At 43.5% G+C, this 22,121-nt stretch overlaps 3 protein-coding genes across 9 annotated transcripts in view; 1 reads left to right on the top strand and 2 right to left on the bottom strand.

Moving 5' to 3' along the window:
* Positions 1-1,401: 1,401 nt before the first annotated feature.
* Positions 1,402-11,927, top strand: GMNN (geminin DNA replication inhibitor). 6 transcript variants are annotated; one of them, XM_083518844.1, is made up of 7 exons: positions 1,402-1,565; positions 3,754-3,826; positions 7,271-7,381; positions 8,055-8,184; positions 9,677-9,759; positions 9,839-9,949; positions 11,497-11,927. In XM_083518844.1, exons 2-7 carry the CDS (start codon positions 3,773-3,775, stop codon positions 11,674-11,676), a joined length of 669 nt encoding a protein of 222 aa, XP_083374970.1. In that variant the 5' UTR covers positions 1,402-1,565; positions 3,754-3,772; the 3' UTR covers positions 11,677-11,927. The 6 variants fall into 6 exon arrangements, with proteins under 6 accessions (XP_083374970.1, XP_083374969.1, XP_083374965.1 ...); XM_083518843.1 differs by having other exon boundaries at positions 7,268-7,381; XM_083518839.1 differs by having other exon boundaries at positions 7,268-7,381; positions 8,052-8,184.
* ARMH2 (armadillo like helical domain containing 2) lies at positions 11,861-13,264 on the bottom strand. Its single transcript, XM_083518846.1, has 2 exons — positions 12,945-13,264; positions 11,861-12,620 (listed from the first exon to the last, which is right to left on the bottom strand). The coding sequence occupies exons 1-2, from the start codon at positions 13,141-13,143 to the stop codon at positions 12,145-12,147; spliced, it is 675 nt and encodes a 224-aa protein (XP_083374972.1). The 5' UTR covers positions 13,144-13,264; the 3' UTR covers positions 11,861-12,144.
* A 1,087-nt stretch (positions 13,265-14,351) lies between these two features.
* RIPOR2 (RHO family interacting cell polarization regulator 2) overlaps positions 14,352-22,121 on the bottom strand; it is a 104,364-nt gene continuing 96,594 nt past the window's right edge. For both annotated transcript variants that reach the window (XM_083518574.1, XM_083518573.1), the window contains 5 exons: positions 20,434-20,639; positions 18,835-18,918; positions 16,779-16,869; positions 14,734-15,712; positions 14,352-14,554 (listed from right to left, as the gene is read on the bottom strand). In XM_083518574.1, coding sequence (XP_083374700.1) covers positions 15,612-15,712; positions 16,779-16,869; positions 18,835-18,918; positions 20,434-20,639 — 482 coding nt within the window. In that variant the 3' untranslated portion in view covers positions 14,352-14,554; positions 14,734-15,611. The remainder of the gene's footprint in view (positions 14,555-14,733; positions 15,713-16,778; positions 16,870-18,834; positions 18,919-20,433; positions 20,640-22,121) is intronic.

Genomic DNA, 22,121 nt, shown 5'->3' with positions numbered 1-22,121 from the left:
CTTTTTAACCCAAATTATCTACAATTTTTGTTTAACCCACAAGAAAGAAGGGCTTCTTCACTGGCTAGGTTCAATTCTAATCCTTCTAACCTCCTTTGGGGTAGGTTTGCGGGTGTGGCAAAAGGAGATAGGATCTGCCGATGTGATGCCCACCTGGTGTAAACTCTAGCTCACATGGCCCTTATATGTAAAATGTATGATGATCTCCGCCAACAATTTTTGGACCATCTATGTATCCCAATATGGAAACCAGGGAGAGAGGTCATACACTTCCTATTACAGGGGAGAGATCAGGAGCTCACGAAGACAATAGCTAAGTTCCTCTATTTGATTTTTTGCCGCCAAAATACGCTACAGGACCCTGCCCTTGCTGGAGACCCATAGAGGTGAAATAGAGTGCTTGCCACCTTTTCTTCCCTTTGGCAAATGACTTGTCTATCTGGCCATCAGGTCTTTCTCTAGGCTATGCCCTCTCTCCTCCTAAACTATTCTCCAATATTTAGTACATAACTGACTTCCCGTGGTGTGAGGTTGTCAGGGTGGTGGTGATGATTGTGCACTGATTTTGTGTTATGCCAGTCACCCCACAGCAGCCATGTGATGTTATGCCAAGATTCCCTATAACAGCCATTTTGTGAATGACGCCCACATGACTTTCTCAAATTCAAAATGGGCCCACTGGTCCAAAAAGGTTGGGCTTTTAGTTTGGTTTTCGTTTTTATTTTTTTACTCATCTTCCCTGATGAAATGCCTGCTCCCATAGAAAACAATTCAGGGATCCGGGATTTGTGTAGCTGTGATGGGGAAGCAGTGTGTCAACAAGAAAAGAAACGCAGCATAGATATAGGAGCTCATGCTCTTCCTCACTCGGTTCATACAAAAACGTGGTTTTCTTCTGAGTTTGTAAACATTTAAAACAAAAGCTCTATTATTCTGATGCAGGTACGGAACCCATTTACTTGGGAGTAAGCCCTGCTGAAATGACTGAGGACTAACTGCAATCCACTGCCACTTACTTCTGAGCAATTATGCACAGGGTTGCAGTAAGCTCAATGGGGCTTTCAGGTAAGCATGAAAACTCCTTTTACTCAGGAGTAAGCCCCACTGAACTCAGCACTCAGTTTAGGTTTGTGGCTATAAGCGACGCTCTCCTTTGCTCCGCCTTAGACAGCCTCCAACTGCCCCCCCTTTAAAAACAACAACTCCCAACCCCAAAGCTCCTCCCAACAGCTTGTTATGCTGCTAACGCGCGCGGGTGGTGGGGCGGCTCAAAGGAAACGCCGGAAGCAACCATTGGCTACGGCTTTCCCCAACCCCCCGAACGTGATTGGCTAGAAACTGTTCGCCGGAGGACAGGGTACAGGCGGAGAGCCCGCCTGACGCAACGACGCTCGCCCACCCACCCGACGCCGCGATATATTTTTACGGCTGCGCGCGCGCAAGAGAGAAAGGCTTTTCCTTGTTCAAGCGAGCGCGCGGGATTAACGTGCGAGGAAAAAAAAGGCGGGCAGCGGTGGCCGCCGGGAGTCTTGGTCTCGCGGGCAGCTGAGCGAGCATCGAGGCGGGTGAGTTCAGGGGGCGAGAGGGTCGTTATCCTGAGGGGCCACACACGCGCACCCCTCCACAGACGCTGGGCATTGTAGCTCGTGAAGGGTGGTGGGAGTTGTAGCTCGGGGGTTGAACTACAGTTCCCAGGTTGTGGTGACGATGGAGTGAAGGTGCTTTAAGTATATGGTGATGTCAGCCATTTCTAAAGCAGGGAAGGCTCCCCTCTTCTGGCTCCCCCCGCCCCGTTCTTCAAAGAGGGGCTAGTGCTCGTGGTGCTGTGGCTTGTGCTTGGTTATTATCGTTTGAGAACCTCGCCTGCATCTTTGACCCGACTCGACACGTGAAGGAGCTTCCCCACATACTTGTTTGAAAGGAGAAGGGACCCCAAGCTCAGCAATGCAACTTTGGGGGCAGTTTGGAAGTTTGCGCCCTTCCACGTGGAAGACCTTTTCCTTGCTTTTGGTGAGGGAGCACAGCCAGAGGCCCTCAGTATTCATTGACATACACAGAGTGAACATGCACATTTCCTTTTTTGGAGCTACCCTTCAGAACAGGCCGAGCTCCTGCTGAAAGGAATCTGGTGTGGCTGCGAGAGGCACACAGGTTATCTTTTCATGGGTTTGGCAAGGACTACTTGATAATTTTTTAAAAAGATCTACAGCTGCATATGATATTGCAGGCTTTCCATGTCTGAGGGGAAAGCTACAGATGCTTAACTGTATGTGGGCTGCTTTAACTCTTTCCTGAGTTATTTCCTATTATAAGAATAGTGGTCTTGGTACCAAATGCAGCACTTACCTAGCCCTCACTTAAAAAAACCATATTCCAGCTGTTCAAGTGCTCTGGATAGTTTCCACAAACTGACAGCCACATAAACTACTACTGATAAATGTTTAAGAACAGATTCGGTTTAAGAACGGACTTCAGGAATGGATTAAGTTGGTAAACAGAGGTACCACTATATTAGCTTCAGAAGGAAGCAATATGTGCTGTTTGGGTGTGATTAGAAATTGCCTTTATTCTTGCATATAATGCATATAATGCAAGAGGGGTACCTTTTACAGCCTTCAAGGCTCTTCAGGGATTTAACTGCAATATTAAAAGTTGAATTAGGTTGTGGTCAGGTCAGAATTGTCTATTGCCTTCTTTTAGAGGATAAAATAACATTTAAGGTGCACATTTGAGAGCATTTATTGAAGATAAACTATTACTTGCTATGTTTTAACCATCCTTTACTGTTAGTTTGCCTTCTTATTCCTGCAGGTGCAGTGGAGATTGTGCATATGAAACCAGTAGTGGTAAATAAAGTGGAAGAGGATAGCATAGGAATAAAACTCTGTAATCACAATTGCAATTTGTCTTTAGTGCTTTGGAACATTGAAATGCTAAACGAAATGGAGACACGTAAAATCACTGTAGTTAGAACATAAGATCTTTGAATAATGGACCAGCTTTGCTACTTATGGAATGTTTAGAGGTCCTTTCCATAGGACAGTTCTAGCACTTTGCCGATGTTTAACACATTACTTCCATATACAAGTTTGCTATTTTGACATTGTAAAAAAGATGGTCCCAGTTGGTGATAATACAGGCTCAGGGTTATGCTGTAACACAAAAGAGTCTTAATACTCATTGGCTTCCGACTCAGAAATGTGGTCGGCTAAACTGTGAGATTTATGTATGTGCATTTTTCAAAATATAACCAATAAAACCTTTGCCATGTAAAGCTGAGGCATCACAGGGCTATCATAAGGACACATTTCTTAGCTCAGATTAATCATTCTAGCATTATAACAATCAGCTGGAATGGAAATATGGTGTTCCTGCTTTCCTTTTCTCCCATGCCTCAGTTTAGTCATATGGAGTAGCTGCTTGTGATATTGAAATTGCTGGTCCTGCTATTATGACTGGAAGTTATAAGGTATTAAGGTGAACTTCAAAGTTAGGAAAAAATATCTCTTCTGAGATTCGCTTGGTAGATGAAAACTGCTGTTAGTGAACCATAACTCTGAGGGCTATGCAGATGATTGTAAGCTCAGTTTGCTTTATGGCTTTTAAACCCAGAGTTAAACGGAGGTTTGGAATTGCTTTCAGGAATTGGGAGAGAACCATCCAGGCCTAATGTATGAACTCTTTTGATTTGTGGCTGCACTGGACATCCCTGCTTACTTTAATGTGCTGCTTGTACATTTTATGCCCATATAGGACTACTTGAAAGCAGACAATGAATTCTAGGATGAAACAGAAACTGGATGTTGAGAAGCCCCTTGCTACAAAGGTAATATTGATACTTGCCAAGGTGTAATGACAAGAGGTGATGTGTATACAGCGCTATTTTCATAGAGTTCATAGATACGAAGCTTGTACTTCTTTTTATAAATAGACCAAGACTGAAGATCTGTTCAATAGGTTTAGTGCATAACTGGCTTCAAACTAATCACATGATTCCTACAGCATAGGGGCCCTTATCATATGTTACTTGCAATATGTATTCAGAATTGTCTTCAGAACTGTATAGATCAAATATTGCCGAGAACAGGCTTCCCCAACCTCAGCCCTCCAGATGTTTTGAGACTACAATTCCCATCATCCCTGACCATTGGTCCTGCTAGCTAGGGATCATGGGAATTGTAGGCCAAAAACATCTGGAGGGCTGAGGTTGAGGAAGCCTGGCCTAGAACCAACCACAGATACCTCTGCAGCACTACAGTCTATGCTACTGCCTTGCTTATTGTCACCAGGATTTGTGTTTTACATATGAGACTGAACCTAATTGAGTTATAACAAGGAAGTTTGATGTATAGTGTACCTCGGTTTATGAACTTAATCTGTTCCGGAAGTCCATTCTTAAACAGAGGCGTGCTTTCCCTAATGAGGCCTCCCGCCGGTGGTGCCCTTCCACCATTCGGATTCCGTTCTTAGACCGAGGTAAAGTTCTCAAACCGGGACACTATGTCCGGTTTTGCAGAGTTTGTAGACCGAATCATTCTTAAACCGGACTGTTCTTAAACCGATGTACCACTGTACAGTAATGGTGGTAGCCTTGCCAAGGGATTTGAAGGATTCTATGGCAGAAGCTATAAAATGTTGCAGTCATAATACTGTTTTTGTTTAATTGGAGAGTGAAAGGTATGAAAATACGGTAAGAGGAAGCACCTGTTAATAATAATTAGGTGCTATTCAGATGTTTTGGATAATATGTCTTGGCCAGTACTTAAACGTGTACAGACATTATGTGTGTCTTGCCCTAGAGCAGTGATTTTCAATCAATGTGCTGTGGCACCGTTGGTTGCCTTAAATGATGGTCAAGGGTGCCATGAGCAACACTGGCCTCTGTCCCTCTTCCCTTCCCCTCCTTCTCTGATGCCCTCACATCTCTGCCTCCTAAAGGCTTGCACAGCTGTTTGTTGCAGCAGCCCTGGCTACAAGCTCCCCAGGCTAATGGTGCCTCTGGGGCTGGCTAGGAGCAGCGGCAGAAGCTGCCCAGAGGACTCCCAATGTGTTTCCTGCTTGGCAGGGGGTTGGAGTCGATGGCCCTTGTGGTCTCTTCCAACTCTATGATTCTATGATTCTATTCTATGATTCTAAGAGAGGAGAGGAGGCTGAGGGAGCATTCCACAAGGGAGGGTGTTTGAGAAAGCATGAGAGGCTGCCAGTTCTGCAGGCAAGGGATGATGTAACTAGGCTCCTGAGCCCCACAAGGGTGCCGCAGAAAGAATGTATTTGGTCAAGGGAGAAAGAATGAGTTTGGTCAAGGGAGCCGTGGACTCAAAAAGCTTGAAAACCTCTGTCGTAGTGTCTTAAAATGTGATCTGCTCATAGTTGTGTGCAAAGATCCTATGCCCTTTGAGTGATGGATGTTCTGTGCTTTCAGTTCTACAAGGCATATTGCTTGGCAGCCAAGCCAACAAAGAGGACCCATTCCCAATAATAATAATAATAATAATTCTGGGCGGCTTCCCAAAAAATATTAAAATACTATAATATTATATACTATAACATTAAAAGCTTCCTTAAACAGGGCTGCCTTCAGATGTCTTCTAAAGGTCTGGTAGTTGTTGTTCTCTTTGACATCTGGTGGGAGGGCGTTCCACAGGGAAGGCACCACTACCGAGAAGGCCCTCTGCCTGGTTCTCTGTAACTTGGCTTCTCGCAGTGAGGGAACTGCCAGAAGGCCCTCGGTGCTGGACCTCAGTGTCTGGGTAGAACGATGGGGGTGGAGACGCTCCTATGTTCCTTGTAACTAGTACAAAGTTGCAATACACAGGTGGTTGATTTGCTCATCCCCTTCACATGCTTGGAGGGGCTATAGCTGTGTGGTAAATCGTAAGATTTGCATGCAGAAGGTCCCAGACTTGATTCCAGGTAGGGCTGGAAAAGCTTGCTGTTTGAAATGGTGTGGAGGTGCTGCTAGTCAGTCTAGACACGGGGTGTAGCTTGATACAAGACAGATTGGCATGTCAGAGATGAGACCTATTCTCTCATAGGAGGCCAAGGAGGTGCTTGTAGCATCTTTAAAGCACAATGTAGGTGTAAATCGCCTACCTTGCACCCATCTTCTAGCTTGTCCTTGTCACCCTTCACTATAAAGGTGTTTGGATCATATTTTGGCCCAGGGAGGCATGTTCTGCTGCACTTAAGGTCGTAATTGCTAAAGTGGGAGGAATACTCATCATGGTTTCCACAGCAAGCTAATTTGTGGATTCTTACCGAAGAGTGATGCTGCTCATTTTGGTAGAATAAAGGAAACTGAAGAGGGAATCTAAACTGTGTAGCGATAAAGGGGATTGTTGGGATGTTGGCTTCGCACCCATCTGTTCTTGACCCTGCTGCTCACTTCTCTCCCCCTCCCTCCACTTTGCCAACCTCCATAGTTAAATTTGTTTTTGCTGTCTGGTTTTGCTGTTCAGAAGGCACTACCTCGTTAAACATAAAATATTAAAAGTAATAGGTTAATCCAAGCAAGTGATAGGCTGCAGTTGTCAGAAATATTCATTGGCTACTTCAACAGCAGTAAGTATTATTTGAAGTGTAGCACAGTGCTGGTTCCCAGAGTACCTGGCACTTGTCCTTTTAGTTCAATAGTAAAGCTAATTGGCAGTAGAAACTTTACCGTGGGAAAGGTGAGCTCTTGCCATGTGAAGTACAGTGTGAATCGCTAACTTTCTCACGCTAGTATGACATTATGTTCCTGCTATCCTTGTTTGATTATCTACCATTGTTTGCTATCTCATGGTGGCAGTGTAACATATTTTTTTTTAAAAAGAACTAGCAGGAAATGGGTATTTACATATGACAAGGAAGGTGATAGACATTCTGTTCCTCCAAAACAATACCCTGGCTGGATCAGTGTGTTATGTCTCAGGCAAAGCAACTAGGCACCCAGCACAAATCAAAGGAAATGTGCACTCAAGTAATTTTTTTGTCATGTAAAAATGTGTGTGTGTCAGGTGCTCTCAATACTCCTTATTGGTTAAATGAGATTAAGCAGAAATTCAGGCCTGCAGTTAAGACAGAGTTCAAAAGCCAGTATTTAAGATGCAAAACTTGTGTTTAATATCATGTGAGATCCAGTTTCTGTATAAAGATGACCTGATTTACTGCATGTAACTGAAATGTATGTAACCCTTAAATGTCAATACAAGCTTTCTTGAAAATTTTGAATTGACAACCTTCAATCCTAGGTGAAGTAGATTAATTGAATGTGTTCTTTTCAAAGCAGGCTTCTACAAGCAATAGTTCTACAAGCAATAAAAGTTCCACATCACAAAGACAGACCCTTAAGATGATACAGCCATCTATTACAGGTTGTCTTGTTGGAAGGGCAAAGGAGGTATGTACTGCTGCTGGAATGCAATCTTAGCAATATATTTTTGGAAGCTAGAAAGCTTAAGTGAGCTGACAGTTAAGCTGAAATTTGCCTGTTCTGTTAATTTTCATTGATAATACAGTGGTGCCTCGCAAGACGAAAAGAATCCGTTCTGTGATTGATTCTCTTCGTCTAGCGGTTTTTTCGTCTTGCGAAGCAAGCCCATTGACGGATTAGCAGATTAGCGCTATTAGCGACTTTTAGCGGCTTATCGGATCAGCTGATAAGCGGCTTAGCGGCTTAGAAAAAGGGGGGGAAGGGAAAAAAAACCCGCAGGAACTTGCAAGACATTTTCGTCTTGCGAAGCAAGCCCATAGGAGATTCGTTTTGCGAAGCACCTTCAAAACGGAAAACTCTTTCGTCTAGCGAGTTTTCCGTCTTGCGAGGCATTCGTCTTGCGGGGCACCACTGTATACAATTAGATTGCTAGTCTACACAGTATATAGGCTTGCATGTACCAATGGGTTTGAATGCTATGTTGAATGCACCTGAAGATCCATCTTCAGTCATTGAATCCCTAAAACCTTGTTCCAGATGACAAGTGGGAATATAGTTTTACGGTTAACTGAGTAGGTGGGTAGAATGGCTTGTTAAGACATGCCTGCTTGGAATTCTCAACTAATAAAACTCTCAGCAGGCTAAATCTTCAATCAAGAGGAAACTCTGGAGTGATCAGCTTACCTCAAAGGCTTCCAAACCGGAAGTTGCTGTTGAAACAGAATATAGAACTGTAAGAGGAGTTCAGGCTTCCGATCTTACAGTAAAAGGTAAGTTGCTTCTTAAGAAAAAAAGCAGTGACAATCTTCTAATAAGTGCTGAGCTGGAAGGTATATGTAAACATGAATTGTCTTGGTGAAAGAGCTCTGCTGGATATGACTCAAGATCTATCTAGTCTTGCATGAAGGCAATGGCTTTTCCAACTGGTATTTAGAAGTATTCTGTCTCTGAATCTGGAGGGTAACATATATGCAACTTGACTAGTAGCCATTGACAGGTTTTATCCTTTATGAATTTGTCTGGTTTCCTTTTGCGTTGCTGTGCTGAAACTGTGTAACATATGGTAAATATGAACAAAATGGACTAGTTGGGTCAAATAGACTAAAAAGGGGATGAAAATAGGGCAAAACATTTTCTGCTTCTGTTCCTCTCCTCTGCTGCTTTCTTTCCCTCTCGATACTTTACCAGTGATAAGCAAGTGTGAACCTACAGAAAATAGTATGGTACACACTTCTCAGTGTGGTTGCTCAAATGCACATTCTTGCATGCATAGGTTTTTGTTTCTGCTTTGACAAACTTGGGCGAGTTTGGCAGAATATGGAAAGCACTTCACTGCTGCACTGTATTGAAATGAAGGTTCACTTAGTAATAGTGCCACACTGCTTTGCAGATGGCATTTGACTTGACATATCATGTACTGGGGCCCCCCAATACTCTTAGCTAGTTGAGCAGGCTTAGTCTAATCAAAAGGAAGCATGGAGATAAGCAGCTTGATCAGCAGCAATTCTTATGTTTAAGTCATGATTTGCTGTTCCTGTCTGCTTTAATGCTGTATTTTTTTGTGTGTGGATGGTTTTAGTAACTGTAAGCTGCTTGAGTGTTTCTGCAGTGGAAAAGTTGGCTATATATTTTCTTAATAGTAATAAGACTTGAGTCAAAAGTATGGGAAGGGAGTCCCAGAAATCAAATTTTGAATACCATAGTTTGCAGTCCTAGGAACATAGGAAGCTGCCTGAGTCAGGCCATTGGTCCATCATGTTCTATATTGTTCCATCAAGTTCCACTGACTGGCAGCCGTTTCCCTGTGCTTCAAGCCCTACCTGGAGATTCCAAGGATTGAACCTTCAACCATGTCATGCAAAGCATGATCCACCAGCTTTGTTGTTGCACTTGTATGCCACAGTAAGCTATAGCTAATGGCTTGTCATTAATGTACAGATGGCTCCTACTTTGCTCCTCACAGTGGGAGCAATCAGTGATGATCCTTGGCTTATAAGGCATTATGTCTGAACTGGGGGTTGCAATTTTTCATTCCAAACAAACTACATTGTAAAGCTAACATTTGCTCTGGCCATTTGTGGTTGATTTGAGCAAATAACGCATAAACTCTGGTTCAGACAGAATGCAAAAACCAAGGATCATGGCTTATTGCTCACACTAGGAGGAGCAAGCAGAACCTGCCTGCATGTTCACTGTAAACCATTAACAGTGGTTTTCTATGATGTGCACATGGGGACTTTAAAATCCTTAATTTCTTTGCAGGCAATCCTTCATCTCGGTATTGGAAGGAATTGGCTGAGGAGAGGAGGAAAGCTCTGTATGAGGTGTTGCAAGAAAATGAAAAGGTAATTTTATGTAGTATCAGCAAAAGTATCAGCTTTTCACTACCATTGATGCTTAAACTCTGTCTGCTTTCCCCCCTAGCTCCATAAGGAAATTGAATTAAGAGATGGTGAAATTGCTCGTCTAAAAGAAGAAAATGAAGAGCTTGCCGAGCTAGCCAGCCATGTACAATATATGGCAAATATGATTGAGGTAAGCTAGAAGCTACAGCAATAGCTGTATTCTGCATCTTGTCTAATCTTGCACAAGGGATTGTTACCATCTATTATCGGGGCTGCTTTGCAAAAACAGAGTAAATAGTGAACAAATGTGGGTGGTGGAACATATGCTCAAGTGCCCTGTTGATAAACCCAGACAAAATGTGTTATTTTGATCAATCTCACAAAGATCTTGTGCAGGGGTCAGCAACCTTTTTTAGCTGTAGGCCGGTCCACCATCCCTCAGACCATGTGGGGGGCCGGACTATATTTTTTGGGGGGGAAATGAACAAATTCCTATGCCCCACAAATAACCCAGAGATGCATTTTAAATAAAAACACACATTCTACTCATGTAAAAACACGCTGATTCCCAGACCATCTGTGGGTCAGATTAAGCAGGCAATTGGGCCACATCCGGCCCCCAGGCCTAATCTTGTGCATCCTGATCTAAAGTCTAAAAGCAGGATATCTTGGAACATGAATCCTTTTCTTGGCTTGTGCTTTTTTCACCGTTGTTATAACATTATGCTTATAAAATATCTCTTGGAGAATATGCTTCTGATAAACAGTGGTTCAAAGTGCTTTGCCATCTTGTGTAAGAAGTCTAATCTGGTGTTGATATAAAAGCAAAATGTCAAATGTGAATTGTATTGTGTTCTACTTAGCTTTCCCCTTTTTAAATGTAGGCACCAGTTTTTAGGTCATATATTTCAGCTGATAACCTAACAACTGATACTTGTAGCTTGTACACAAGTAACATCAGTGTTGGGGTCTGTGCTTTGCAGAATTCTTGTCTAATCTGAAGTTTGGAGGTCATGTGCTAGGACTCTCCCAGCCTTGCCTCAAAATTATTTTCTGAGGTAGTCTCTAGAGAAAGTGACTATAAAGTCAAAATTGAATATACTGTACACTTCTCTGCAGGTTAAAGTTGTATATCCCAAAAAATAATAATGCAGGATTCTATGACTCTTAGACCTGGTTGAGACAGTGTGAACTTTTTTTACTTCATCTCAACCAGGTCTTAACAGCACAGAATCCTGTATTTTATGTCAGTCATTCGGTGTAGTGGTTAAGAGCGGTAGTCACGTAATCTGGGAAACTGGGTTCGTGTCTCCGCTTCTCCACATGCAGCTGCTGGGTGACCTTGGGCCAGTCACACTTCTGTGAAGTCTCTCAGCCCCACTCACCTCACAGAGTGTTTGTTGTGGGGGAGGAAGGGAAAGGAGAATGTTAGCCGCTTTGAGACTCCTGAAGGGGAGTGAAAGGCGGGATATCAAATCCAAACTCTTCTTCTTCTTCTTCTTCTTCCTTCCCTCTCACCCCCCACGATTTGAAGTAAGATAATAATTCTTACTGCCATGTAAGATAATGTTATTAGGAGAATGTGCAAGGTGCTTTGCAAATTGTTGTATAAAGCATGTAGTTCTGGTGTAATATCTCTAAAAAAGTTAACTGCTGTATAATATATTACTTGGCTTCAAAAGCTAAATTCTACCACTGTTCTGACAGTATCACTAATGTCTCATCATACCTCTCTAGCGACTAACTGGACAGGCACCAGAAAGTCTAGAGACACTGAAAAATCTAGACCTGGAAGAAATTGCATATGAGGAAAGTGATTCTACTGAGGAGGATTTAGATGGAGAAACTGAAGGGGAACCTTCACAGCTCTCGAGGAATTCTACAGATCTGCTGACAAATGAAACAAGTAATCTCTGAAAGTATTGGGCCTCTGAAAGGGAAAATGAACTGCCCGTGTGTCATGTCTGGGGTGGGGAAGAGTAGAATCCTTTGAAATCTAAAGATTCACTTGAAATTTCAAAGGGTGGGTTTTGCAGTGGTGGAAGTGTAATGGAAGTGTTAGACTTCACCTGGTTACTTGATTAAATGGGAATACTATGTATTTCAATTTGTAAATAGCTTTTTATTCATGTATGTGGAACTGCCAAATAAATTTCTCTGCACAGATATTACACAGTTGTAAAATGCTGTACTTTAGAACATATATTGCAAGTCTAAGCCAGCTATTTAAGAGGTAATGGACACAGAATAATAGTTCCCACCCACCCCCTTTAAACCTTTGAGAACAGAAGTGTAGTACATATGTATGCTATATGTCAGCCCCAACCAATAATTTACTTAGTATTTCTGGATACTTCCCCAAACACCATTTATCACCTGGCACTTTTATTGTAAGCTGGATTTCTTAGGTCTACTTGTTAGTGATTCTTTTATCTGTTCTTGGTAGGCTAGAAGCGCTAGCATTAACTTGGCATAGTTTTGTGGCCAGCTAAACCATTCCAACTTAGACAGGGACTCCAGACTTTTACGTAGCTTTTGGCCACCCACTTCATTAAATAACCTGAGATAAGGGATGTTGTTACAGCAGACAATAGTCATAAGGTAGCAAACCCAGAGCTTCATAGTGATTATATCTAGAGGGTCGTCATCTTCAGGGTCTTCATCTTCATCCAGATAAGCAAGGAGAATTTCCATAAGATGTCTGTCTTTGGCTTCATTTTGGTTTAAGTAGCTTAGGTAGCAAATGCCACACAACCCTTTTAATACATAGGTCCTCACTTTCCCAGAAGTGTCTGGCATAAGCAAAATATTAATCATATCCTGAATGTATTCTGATGCAAGCAAAGCAGCATTGACACCACCTGTAAAGGAAGACATGTTACTGATTATTTCACTAATATGCTGGAACACTGCTATGCCTGAATATTTGTCCGTTTTTAATGGCTAATGTAAATTGAGAGATATCCTAGCCATGCGATGGAGTCCCTTGAATCCTGACACTTGAGCTATTAAACATACTTACAATCTTACTGCACATTTACTCAGTCATATCTAGTGTTGTTTCTACTTGGACTAGGACACAATTAACTTTGGTCTCTTCATTTTAGTGGGCCTAACCCAACTATAACTTAGTTGGACAATACACTTTTCTCAAACTGGCAGCTGTTGTCTATTTACATTCATACCTGTGTAAGTTAGAAGTCCAATATATAATGCAGCTGTGGCTCTGTCCTCCAGGGGCAGCTCTGGATCTCTCAGCTCAATGCCGTAGGTTTTGATTTTATGGTGGTGAAAGACAGGGTCTATGAGCTTGATTGCGGGTTCCCTCTCATGCTTGATATGCTTGTTATACCAGGCCGCTATTTTGCTAAACTTGCTTCCCATATTGCCTGAAGACTGGTTTCAGGAAAAATGTCTTTCTAAAGCTGTATTTCACTCTACCCACAGGGAAGTGTTGGGACACTGATGTATTGATTCACATTTGACTCGCAAGCCCACACAGCTGGTAACTAGGCAATGAGTGCAGTAAATAGAATGGAAAACGGAGATAGTATGATGTCATACTTGCGTAGATTCTTAGCTATCCTATCCTGTGGTTGGTGGTGGGTTAAGCCAATAAGTTATATTTTCACATTTTTTAAAAAGTGAGATTTATCCTTCTGCCCCATGGGTCTAAATTATCTCTGTAAAGAAACTTGTTTCCCTCCACAACCAATACTTTAGTGTTGATCATACCTTCTTACAGATAGAGCTATTTTCCCTTACCTGTCCAGCGGTGGAGGCTGGCAAATCCAAACACCACCTCTACTACCACCTTCCCAACAAACTTGCAGAAGGACTAGTTGCTCTCCAAAGTTTCCTGGAGGTAATTCAGCAACTGTCTGCAGGCAGCCCACTCAGACTTCCAGGTGTACTTGCAGATCTTTGCTGTAGCTTTAAAAACTCAAAAGAGAAGGGAGGCAGTTTTGCAGCGCTTTCTCCCTAGTGCTGAAACATGTTTTCTGCCAACTCTTCTGACATAATTATAGGCAAACAAAGCTGGGGTGGCAGTGTACGGGATACCTGGACATACTGTCATTTGAGGTTACTTGCTGTTTTTCTCTCAGAACTACCATCTTGATCAAGTTGGAAGTCCAGGTCTAGCACTGGTGGAAGAAATAAGTCAACCAAAGTAAAAACAATGCTATTTAGTATTTCAAAAATAATCTTTATTATAACTTAAACAGGAGCCGTATATATGAGAAGTACAAATACCACAAACCTAGAAGGCAAATGTAAGCCAAAAATCAATACAAAAGACGACAATGAAAGACTGTAGGCTTGTGGCAGCAATGTGCTGTAAAAACCAGAGCACAATTACTTATTTCACATTTCATAAAAGAGACTTTTCCCCTTCAGTAAAACCTTTGAGTGACTGTACAGTTTTTAATCAGAATATTTATAATTTATAATATACAGGTATATACAGTGTTACAACATTAACAATTAAGAATACTGGCTTGCCAATGCATTTTGGCAAAGAAGGGGGGAAAGACTTCTGTTAAATTTATTTTAAAAAAAACCAACAACCAGCACTTCACAATCTGTATGTCTCCAAGGAGTAGTGCCCAATGGTTGAAGAGCTATGAGCTCTTTATTGTCTGATGAGGGCTTCAATAAAATACCTTCAAGTTACAATCCATGCATACTAACTTGGGAGTAACCACCATTGCACACTGGGATTTACTTCTAAGAAAACTAGCATCATAGCATGCTTTCTGTCACCTTGATTGTTGCAGATACCGTATTTTTCGCTCTATAACACGCACCCGACCATAGCACGCACGTAGTTTTTAGAGGAAAATCCGTAGGCATGCCACCCGTAGGCATTTCCTCCATAACACGCACAGACATTTCCCCTTACTTTTTAGGAGGAAAAAAGTGAGTGTTATGGTGCAAAAAATACGGTTGTGTGTGTGTGTGTGTGTGAACGACTCAATTTGAAGTACCGTAGTCCCAGAGATCTCCACCACTTGTTCTCTTTTACATTGAAATCATTGTAGCTCCCAGCTATAAATGCACAAAACCTCATTCTTTTTTGAAATGTCAAGGAAGGGGAAAGGAAGATTAAATCTTGGTGTTTTCATGTAAAAGTATAATGTGGCCATATGCCCTTTCTGGAAAAAAGGAAAACACCTATTTGTTTTATACAACCTGCACGATTGCTTGAGAATGTTTGTTTGTTTTTATTTATTTAAAAAAATCATTTGGAATTTATTAGAGGTCATTACTGGAAGCCAGAAAAGAGCAAGAATGGAAATAAGAAATGAGTCAGAATTGCTGAAACCTGGAGTTTGCATCCTGCTGTTTCCAGAGTCAGGCCCGTCATCTGAAGATTGTTCATACTAAATGGTGCTACTGATAACAAAAACAAGGCAGGAGATACTTGAAGGCAACTGAGGCACAGCACATATGGGAGTCATAACTGCTGTTAAAAGTCCTACTCAGTTTGCTTTTTCCTTTCCACCGATTTAGAGGAAGCATCACAAAGTTTTAAACTGATGCAATTATATTCACAGAAAACCCACCATATACAATTTAAAATGCCTCATTTATGATTACAAAACATCTGTTGTATTTGCCGAGGCTGACTGTATGGCAGTGACCTAGTTTCACTCAAAAGCAAAGCAATGCAATCTTTGACAAATCACTGTTTTCATTATAAGTTACAGAGCGAAGCTAGTAAGAGCCCTCAAATTCATTCTTCTTCTTCTTCGAACACCTGTGAATCTTCTTGCAGTTCAGCTACAGCACCATTGTGGTTCAAGAAGACCAGCCTCTGAAGCTGTTGTGTTAATATGCAGATTAAACTCTTAAAAGGCTGTGGCTACCTCAGTCCCACGTCGTACACCAACCTTAACAAATTCACGAGGGAATTTATCTAGCTGCTCATATGCCAACCGTCCGTCTTCTCCTGAGCAGAGAAAAATGGGAAGCAAGGCAAATGTCACATGAACTCAGAGGTTCTCCAGGCTACACTTTCAGAATAAAAATATGCTTGTGCCACACCAACTTTTAAAAAAGTGACAAATACATTGGAAAACAAAAAGAAAGAACTAGCAGTGGTTGATTTATAACATAGAACAGAACTACTTTATAACATGATCATGGGACATCCAGAAAATATAACAATGCAGCTACGTAAGAACATGAATTATTCCCAAAACAGTATACTGATTGTCCTTGAATCTCCTACCAGAGCCTGCCACAATAAAGGCTCAATCCCTAATAAAGGCTGACCAAACCTCGGGTGTGGAAGAAGTGCCCCATCAAAGGATCTCGGTGATTAGATGGAGCATAAGGGATCTTAAGGGGGCTTTGAGAATTAGCAAAAGAAGCTAGCTCAGAAGCAAATTGGCAACCAGCAAATTGACATCTCAGCAGAGGAGTAAACACATTGCCAGTAACTTGCTCCTGTGAGCTGTTTGGCTGCTGTGTTCTGCACCAGCTACAACTCCTGAACCAGATACAAGAGTGGCCCCACATAAAGTGTGCTACAGTAATCAAGTCTTGATGTTACCAATGTGTGGGTCACTGCGGTTAAGCTACTGTGGTCCAGGAACAGTAACAGCTGGCATAGTAGCCAGAGCTTGTAGAAAGCACCCCTAGCCACAGAGGACTGCAGACTTGCTCCTTTAGAGGGAGTGCAACGGCAATTAGAACAGGTGACAGATCTATCTTCCGCACGTAGGAGCCACCCACCCACCCCTGTCTTCCTAGGGTCCAAGCTGAGTTCATTGACCACAGTCCAGCCCACCATTGCATCCAGCCACTGACTGAGGGCTTGCACTGCCTCTCCTGATTCAGATGTTATGGAGTTTGGGACTCACCAGTGCTGTGCTAGTGCTTCCTAGTTTCTCTTTGTCATTGCTCTTCTATTACCCACACCCCACTCTCTGCTTTTGTCCCATTTTTTCATCAGTTTGCTTTTACTGTCTTATTTATTTAATAGTGGAATGGCATAAAGTTAGTCAACCTACCAAGAGAAAGAAGGGTTTCAGAGGCTATCTTCCTGATCTCTTCATTGTCAGACTGGCAAAGCGTGACTAGCATTTTAATACTTTCAGTTGCCTATACCAAAAACATAAACAAGTTAATTATTTTCTATTCTTGTTCCAAATGGTTTATGATAATCACTGATTCTCTGTCCAGTTGTTCAAATCTGTGTGAAACATTTTATGAACTCATCTGGAGTTTGCTATTTCTCTGCAGAAGCCCAGAGCTCAAATCCAGAATCCCACATGTGTTGTCTGTGATGCACCCACAGAGTGCAACAGAGGAGGGCTTTTATCCACATATGACTTTCCTCACTACGTAATTTCAGTGGGGACAGCAGAGCCACATGCAAAATGAAATATCGTGTGGATCTGCTCCCTCCATTGGGAGACACCTGATACATTTTGGTAGCGCTTGTGGCATGAAACTGAAGATGCACAAAACAGTCAAGGAAAAGATAAACAGCTCACGTCAGCTGGATCCTTGCAGGAAATGCTGTTGCAGGTCCTAGGTTCCCTTTCACAAGCTTTGTTAACTTTTGTCTTACTGTCTTATGTACCTTATTGCATTATGAACAAAAGCTCTTAAAATGACTATTATTCACAACGATAGATTTATTACTACTAAACTACCACTATGCTACAAGAGCCACATTTGTCATAACTAAAAGGTTATTACTAAAAATCTTTAGTTAATTCTGTATTACAATGGCATTCTACAGCTGGTTTGGGTGTACACAGGCAAATTTCTATGGGTTTTTTTTGGTCATTTCATGACTTGCTCTTAATTCTGTCTTCCCTGAGATTAGGCAATGCACCCACAGGTTAAGCGAAGTTTAGGGTGCAATGCTATAGTCTTGGATATCCTGTAGGTAGTGCTCCAACACTAGTGAGGCCCAAAATGGGGAGTGTTTGGAGCATATTGGGGGGGGGGGAGCTGAGGAACCTCAGAACAGGGGTGTAGGAAGGGGTGTGTGGGGTCACCCTAGGTGTCATCCTGAAGGGGGGTGACATTTGGCACTACTCCCCCAAGCCCAGCAAGTGGCAAGCGGCAAAGCAGCTGCTGTGGCTCTCCCCCTTCTCCCGGCTCGCTGTAGGCTTGGGGGGCGCTGAATGTCACCCCCTTCAGCCTGAAGGAGTTAATGTTCAGCGCACCCCTGTGCCAAGATCAGCCCCCGGGGAGGATCGTGCAGCTGCACCAATCAGCCCCGTGGGCAGATCACCCTGCCCCTTGGGAGGATCGTCCTCGCCCCCGGGTGCATGGGATGTGTGCTGCTCTGGGTGCCGGAGCACTCAGCTCCGCCACTGCCTCAGGATACTCAGCTTTTTCATTCTTCCAACAACCCCTTCCCAAACAGAGCTGGAAGCTAGGCCAGCAGTTATGTAGGCAGTGGAAGAGGAGAAAAAACAACTGGTTTCCCACCACCGCCATCACTTTCTGCCCTGGCTGCCATGACCCAGCAGGGCTTGGGAAATAGCAGTGGATCTGCCCCCCCCCACCCCCACCCCCACCCCACTCACCATCACTGGTGCAATTGCTCTGCCCCAGTACTTCTTGTGAACTGAAATGGTGCTACAATCTATGTGGTGGTTTTGTTTGGAAGTACAAAAACCACAACATGATAGCGATTTAAACAGATCCTAGTCCAAATCTAGGTGCAGCGGCAGATCTTGGTGGTACTGCACTGGCAAAGCCTCCCTTCCCCATTTTCCAGTGTTCTCCATATATAGTTGTTGTTGTTGTTGTTGTTCTACTGCGTAAGCATTAGTTTTCTGATTATAAGTTAAGTCTGTGCACCTCCTAAAGGGGCAAGAGCTCTCATGCACAGTTTACACTTCTCATCCTGGAGATACTTCAAGATTCTAAATTACTTGTGCAAAAAAAATAAAAAAATCCTCACTTTTGCAAAGTAATATCAGGATGGCTAATGCAGAAGAACAAGACTCTGATTGTTACTGTTTGCTCAAGAGGGGCTATTGAAACCCTTGCTGTTGCTTGACCTTTTGTTGTGCCTGGGAAAGAAAAGAAGGCAAACTTTACCTGGAGGCATTTCAGAGCCAGACAAGCTGCCTTCTGCAGGTGGAGGCTGGGCTGTGCAAGGGTTTCGCAGTAATAAATTAAAGCCTGGGAGGGGGAGAAAGAGGGAGGCAATGAGGAGGAAGCTGTAACTGCATGTCACAGAAAGACTTAAGGCAGCACTTAAGGCAAAGATTGAGAACCAGCAGTCCTCCCTATGTTGTTGGACTCCAACTCTGCGCCACCCAGTATGGGCAATGATGAAGTATGAAGGGCATTGCAGTTCAGCAACATGTGGTTCCCCACCCAAAGGAGAAACTAAAGCAGATTATGTGCTCCAGGGGCCATTCCAAATTATTGGCATATGTGAAGTGCATGCAGCTTACTTATTCCAATTCAAAACTATGAAACCAAGATAAATTAGGATTAACAACAATTATAGCAAAACCACCACCTAACTAATGCAATCCAAAATCAAAAACAGAGGTAAAGAGTCTGAAAACCTTTACACCAGGGCCCTAATCGAAACTCACAATGAATCAATGCAATACCTGAAGCAGTGCTTCCCTGGGTGTAAAGGATCACAGAGTTGGAAGGGACCCTGCGGGACATCTAAGTCCAACTCCTTGCAATAAAGGTCTCTCTTGCCCAATGTGGGGCTTGACCCCACAACCCTGAGATTAAGAGTCTCATGCTCTACCAACTGAGCTATCCCAGCTGGGGTTATATAGGGAGAGATGCTGTTTCTCTACATGCTGCTGCTTGAACTGGGGCTAAACAGTCCTATAGTCCCAACCCCATTTCCTAACTTAGGGTGGTCCGGTCCTCAGCAACATTGGAGGCCCCTCCTCTAGCTGCCTTCTCAAAGCCAGTATACCTGAAGGAGCGTCTCCACCCCCATTGTTCTACCCGGACACTGAGGTCCAGCACTGAGGGCCTTCTGGTGGTTCCCTCACTGCGAGAAGCCAAGTTACAGGGAACCAGGCAGAGGGCCTTCTTGGTAGTGGCGCCCTCCCTGTGGAACGCCCTTTAGAAGACATCTGAAGGCAGCCCTGTTTAGGGAAGCTTTTAATGTTTGATGTATCATAGTATTTTAATATTCTTTTGGAAGCCGCCCAGAGTGGCTGGGGAAGCCCAGCCAGATGGGCGGGGTATAAATAATAAATTATTATTATTATTATTATTATTATTATTATTATTATTATTAAGCAAGGCATGGAGCTTTAGGAAGAAGGTGTGAGAGCTCAGACAGGGTCCTCGAGTCCTCCATCTTCCTTCCCCTTTGGGAAGGAGGTGGGAGCCTCTAGGACCTTGCCAGAGACTAACACCTCTTTTCCAGAGCCTGGTGCCTCACTTAGCTTTGGGAAGGCAGCATGAGGGCTGAGGGTGACGCATCAAATTTTGGCCTTGCTCCTCCCACAATACAAGGCAGCATAGGGACCATGGGTTCTGGGTCGAAGTACTCTTGCGGCCCACTTGATATGAAATGTTAGACCGCCCAGTCTAGCTAGAGAGTTCCTTCCTGCCATGAAGCCTTAATAGCCTCAGAGAAATGCCCTAGCTGAAATCTAACAGCTCTACCCCAGTACTCATAATTTTGTTACCGTTTTCCATCACACTTACCTTTTCCCTGAAGTCCTTGTCTTCTGCTGCAGCCAACAACAAGGATGCCACAGCCTCGTGGGTCTCCCTTTTGTTTTCAGTCAGGAGGAGGAGAGCCAAGGATTTCAGTACTTCTTGCTGAGGTGGGAGGCTGAAGGAGGTTAAAGTGGCTTTATTCTGCAAGAACTTTTCATCTCTTAAGGACTGCAGAGTCTGCACCATTAAGGCTGAAATGGAACAAGAATGTCCCTCTAAGTTAGGGCATGCTTAGGTTCACCACACAAAGACAGTGGCAACATACAAACGCAAGATCATGTCACAAGCCCACCTGGTTCAGCATCCTGGGCTCATAGTCATAGCCAACCAGGTGGGGTTATTGAACGCCTGCAAGCAGGACCTGAGTGCTTGTGATTCCCAGCAACAGGTGTCCAAGTTGTCGCATGTGTTTAAGCTACTCCATATGGTAAAGGCGAAGTCTAGAATCAGTTTGTGAATTGCCTTCATTGGAAGGCAGTGTCCACATCACTACCAGCTGCTACCAGGAAGTCTGGCAACTTCATCCACAAAATGAGGAGGAGGCACTCTAGGTGTCACTGCTACCACCTGGAGCGGCCAACATGTTGGGTCTTTAAAGCCCATAGCCAGAAATTCAGTGGTAAAAGGGACTGGCGGCAGAGGAGAATCAATACAGAGCATAAATATATCTTGCCAAATTTGTTTGCAACTGTTACCGTATTTTTCGCCCTATAGGACGCACTTTTTCCCCTCCAAAAATGAAGGGGAAATGTGTGTGCGTCCTATGGGGCGAATGCAGGCTTTCGCTGAAGCCTGGAGAGTGAGAGGGGTCGGTGCGCACCGACCCCTCACGCTCTCCAGGCTTCGCACACCTCTCTGCAAGCAGCGGGAGCCCAGCACTGGGCTCCCGCTGCTTGCGGAGAGTTGCCTGCATGCTGAAGCCTGCGCGCGCTGAGCTCAGCGCGTCCAGGCTTCGCGGACCTCTCCGCAAGCAGCGGGAGCCAGCGCTGGGCTCCCACGGCTTGCAGAGAGCTGCCTGTTTGGGGGCTGGGGTCGGGGGAAGCTCGAGCTTCCCCCACCCCAGCCCCGTGCCTGGGGGAAAAATAATTTTTTCCCCTTTATTTCCCCCCCCAAAAACTAGGTGATCCTTATGGGACGGTGCGTCCTATAGGGCGAAAAATACGGTAATTCTATTGCATGTAGATTATTTTAAAAATCCCCAAACTTTTTTTTTTAACTCAAGTGTCCAGTGCTTGTCCTTTAGCCCAATTCTTTTAGTAGATAGGTAGCCGTGTTGGTCTGCCATAGTCAAAATAAAAAAATTCCTTCCAGTAGCACCTTAAAGACCAACTAAGTTAGTTCTTGGTATGAGCTTTCGTGTGCATGCACACTCTGTGTATCTGAAGAAGTGTGCATGCACACGAAAGCTCATACCAAGAACTAACTTAGTTGGTCTTTAAGGTGCTACTGGAAGGAATTTTTTTATTTTGACTATGGCAGACCAACACGGCTACCTATCTACTACTGGAACCATGGAAGGCACCACATTGAGCCGCATGAAATGGAAGTCCATCAACCTCACTGTGTATCTGAAGAAGTGTGCATGCACACGAAAGCTCATACCAAGAACTAACTTAGTTGGTCTTTAAGGTGCTACTGGAAGGAACCCAATTCTTTTGCAGCTCATTGGACAG

Source organism: Podarcis liolepis (assembly GCF_965112155.1).
Source record: "Podarcis liolepis genome assembly, chromosome: 8".
Lineage (NCBI taxonomy): Eukaryota > Metazoa > Chordata > Lepidosauria > Squamata > Lacertidae > Podarcis > Podarcis liolepis.
Note: the sequence above shows the minus strand (reverse complement) of the source record. Positions and strands in the feature narration are given on the sequence as shown.

Excerpts from the sequence above, each read along its gene's own strand:
- GMNN (XM_083518839.1), top strand. The coding sequence starts at position 3,773 with ATGAATTCTAGGATGAAACAGAAACTGGATGTTGAGAAGCCCCTTGCT. Across the intron at positions 3,827-7,267 it reads AGAAGCCCCTTGCTACAAAG|CAGGCTTCTACAAGCAATAG; the intron begins GTAATATTGATA and ends TTCTTTTCAAAG. Across the intron at positions 7,382-8,051 it reads TTGTTGGAAGGGCAAAGGAG|CAGGCTAAATCTTCAATCAA; the intron begins GTATGTACTGCT and ends TAAAACTCTCAG.
- ARMH2 (XM_083518846.1), bottom strand. The coding sequence starts at position 13,143 with ATGGGAAGCAAGTTTAGCAAAATAGCGGCCTGGTATAACAAGCATATC. Across the intron at positions 12,621-12,944 it reads TGGACTTCTAACTTACACAG|GTGGTGTCAATGCTGCTTTG; the intron begins GTATGAATGTAA and ends CTTCCTTTACAG.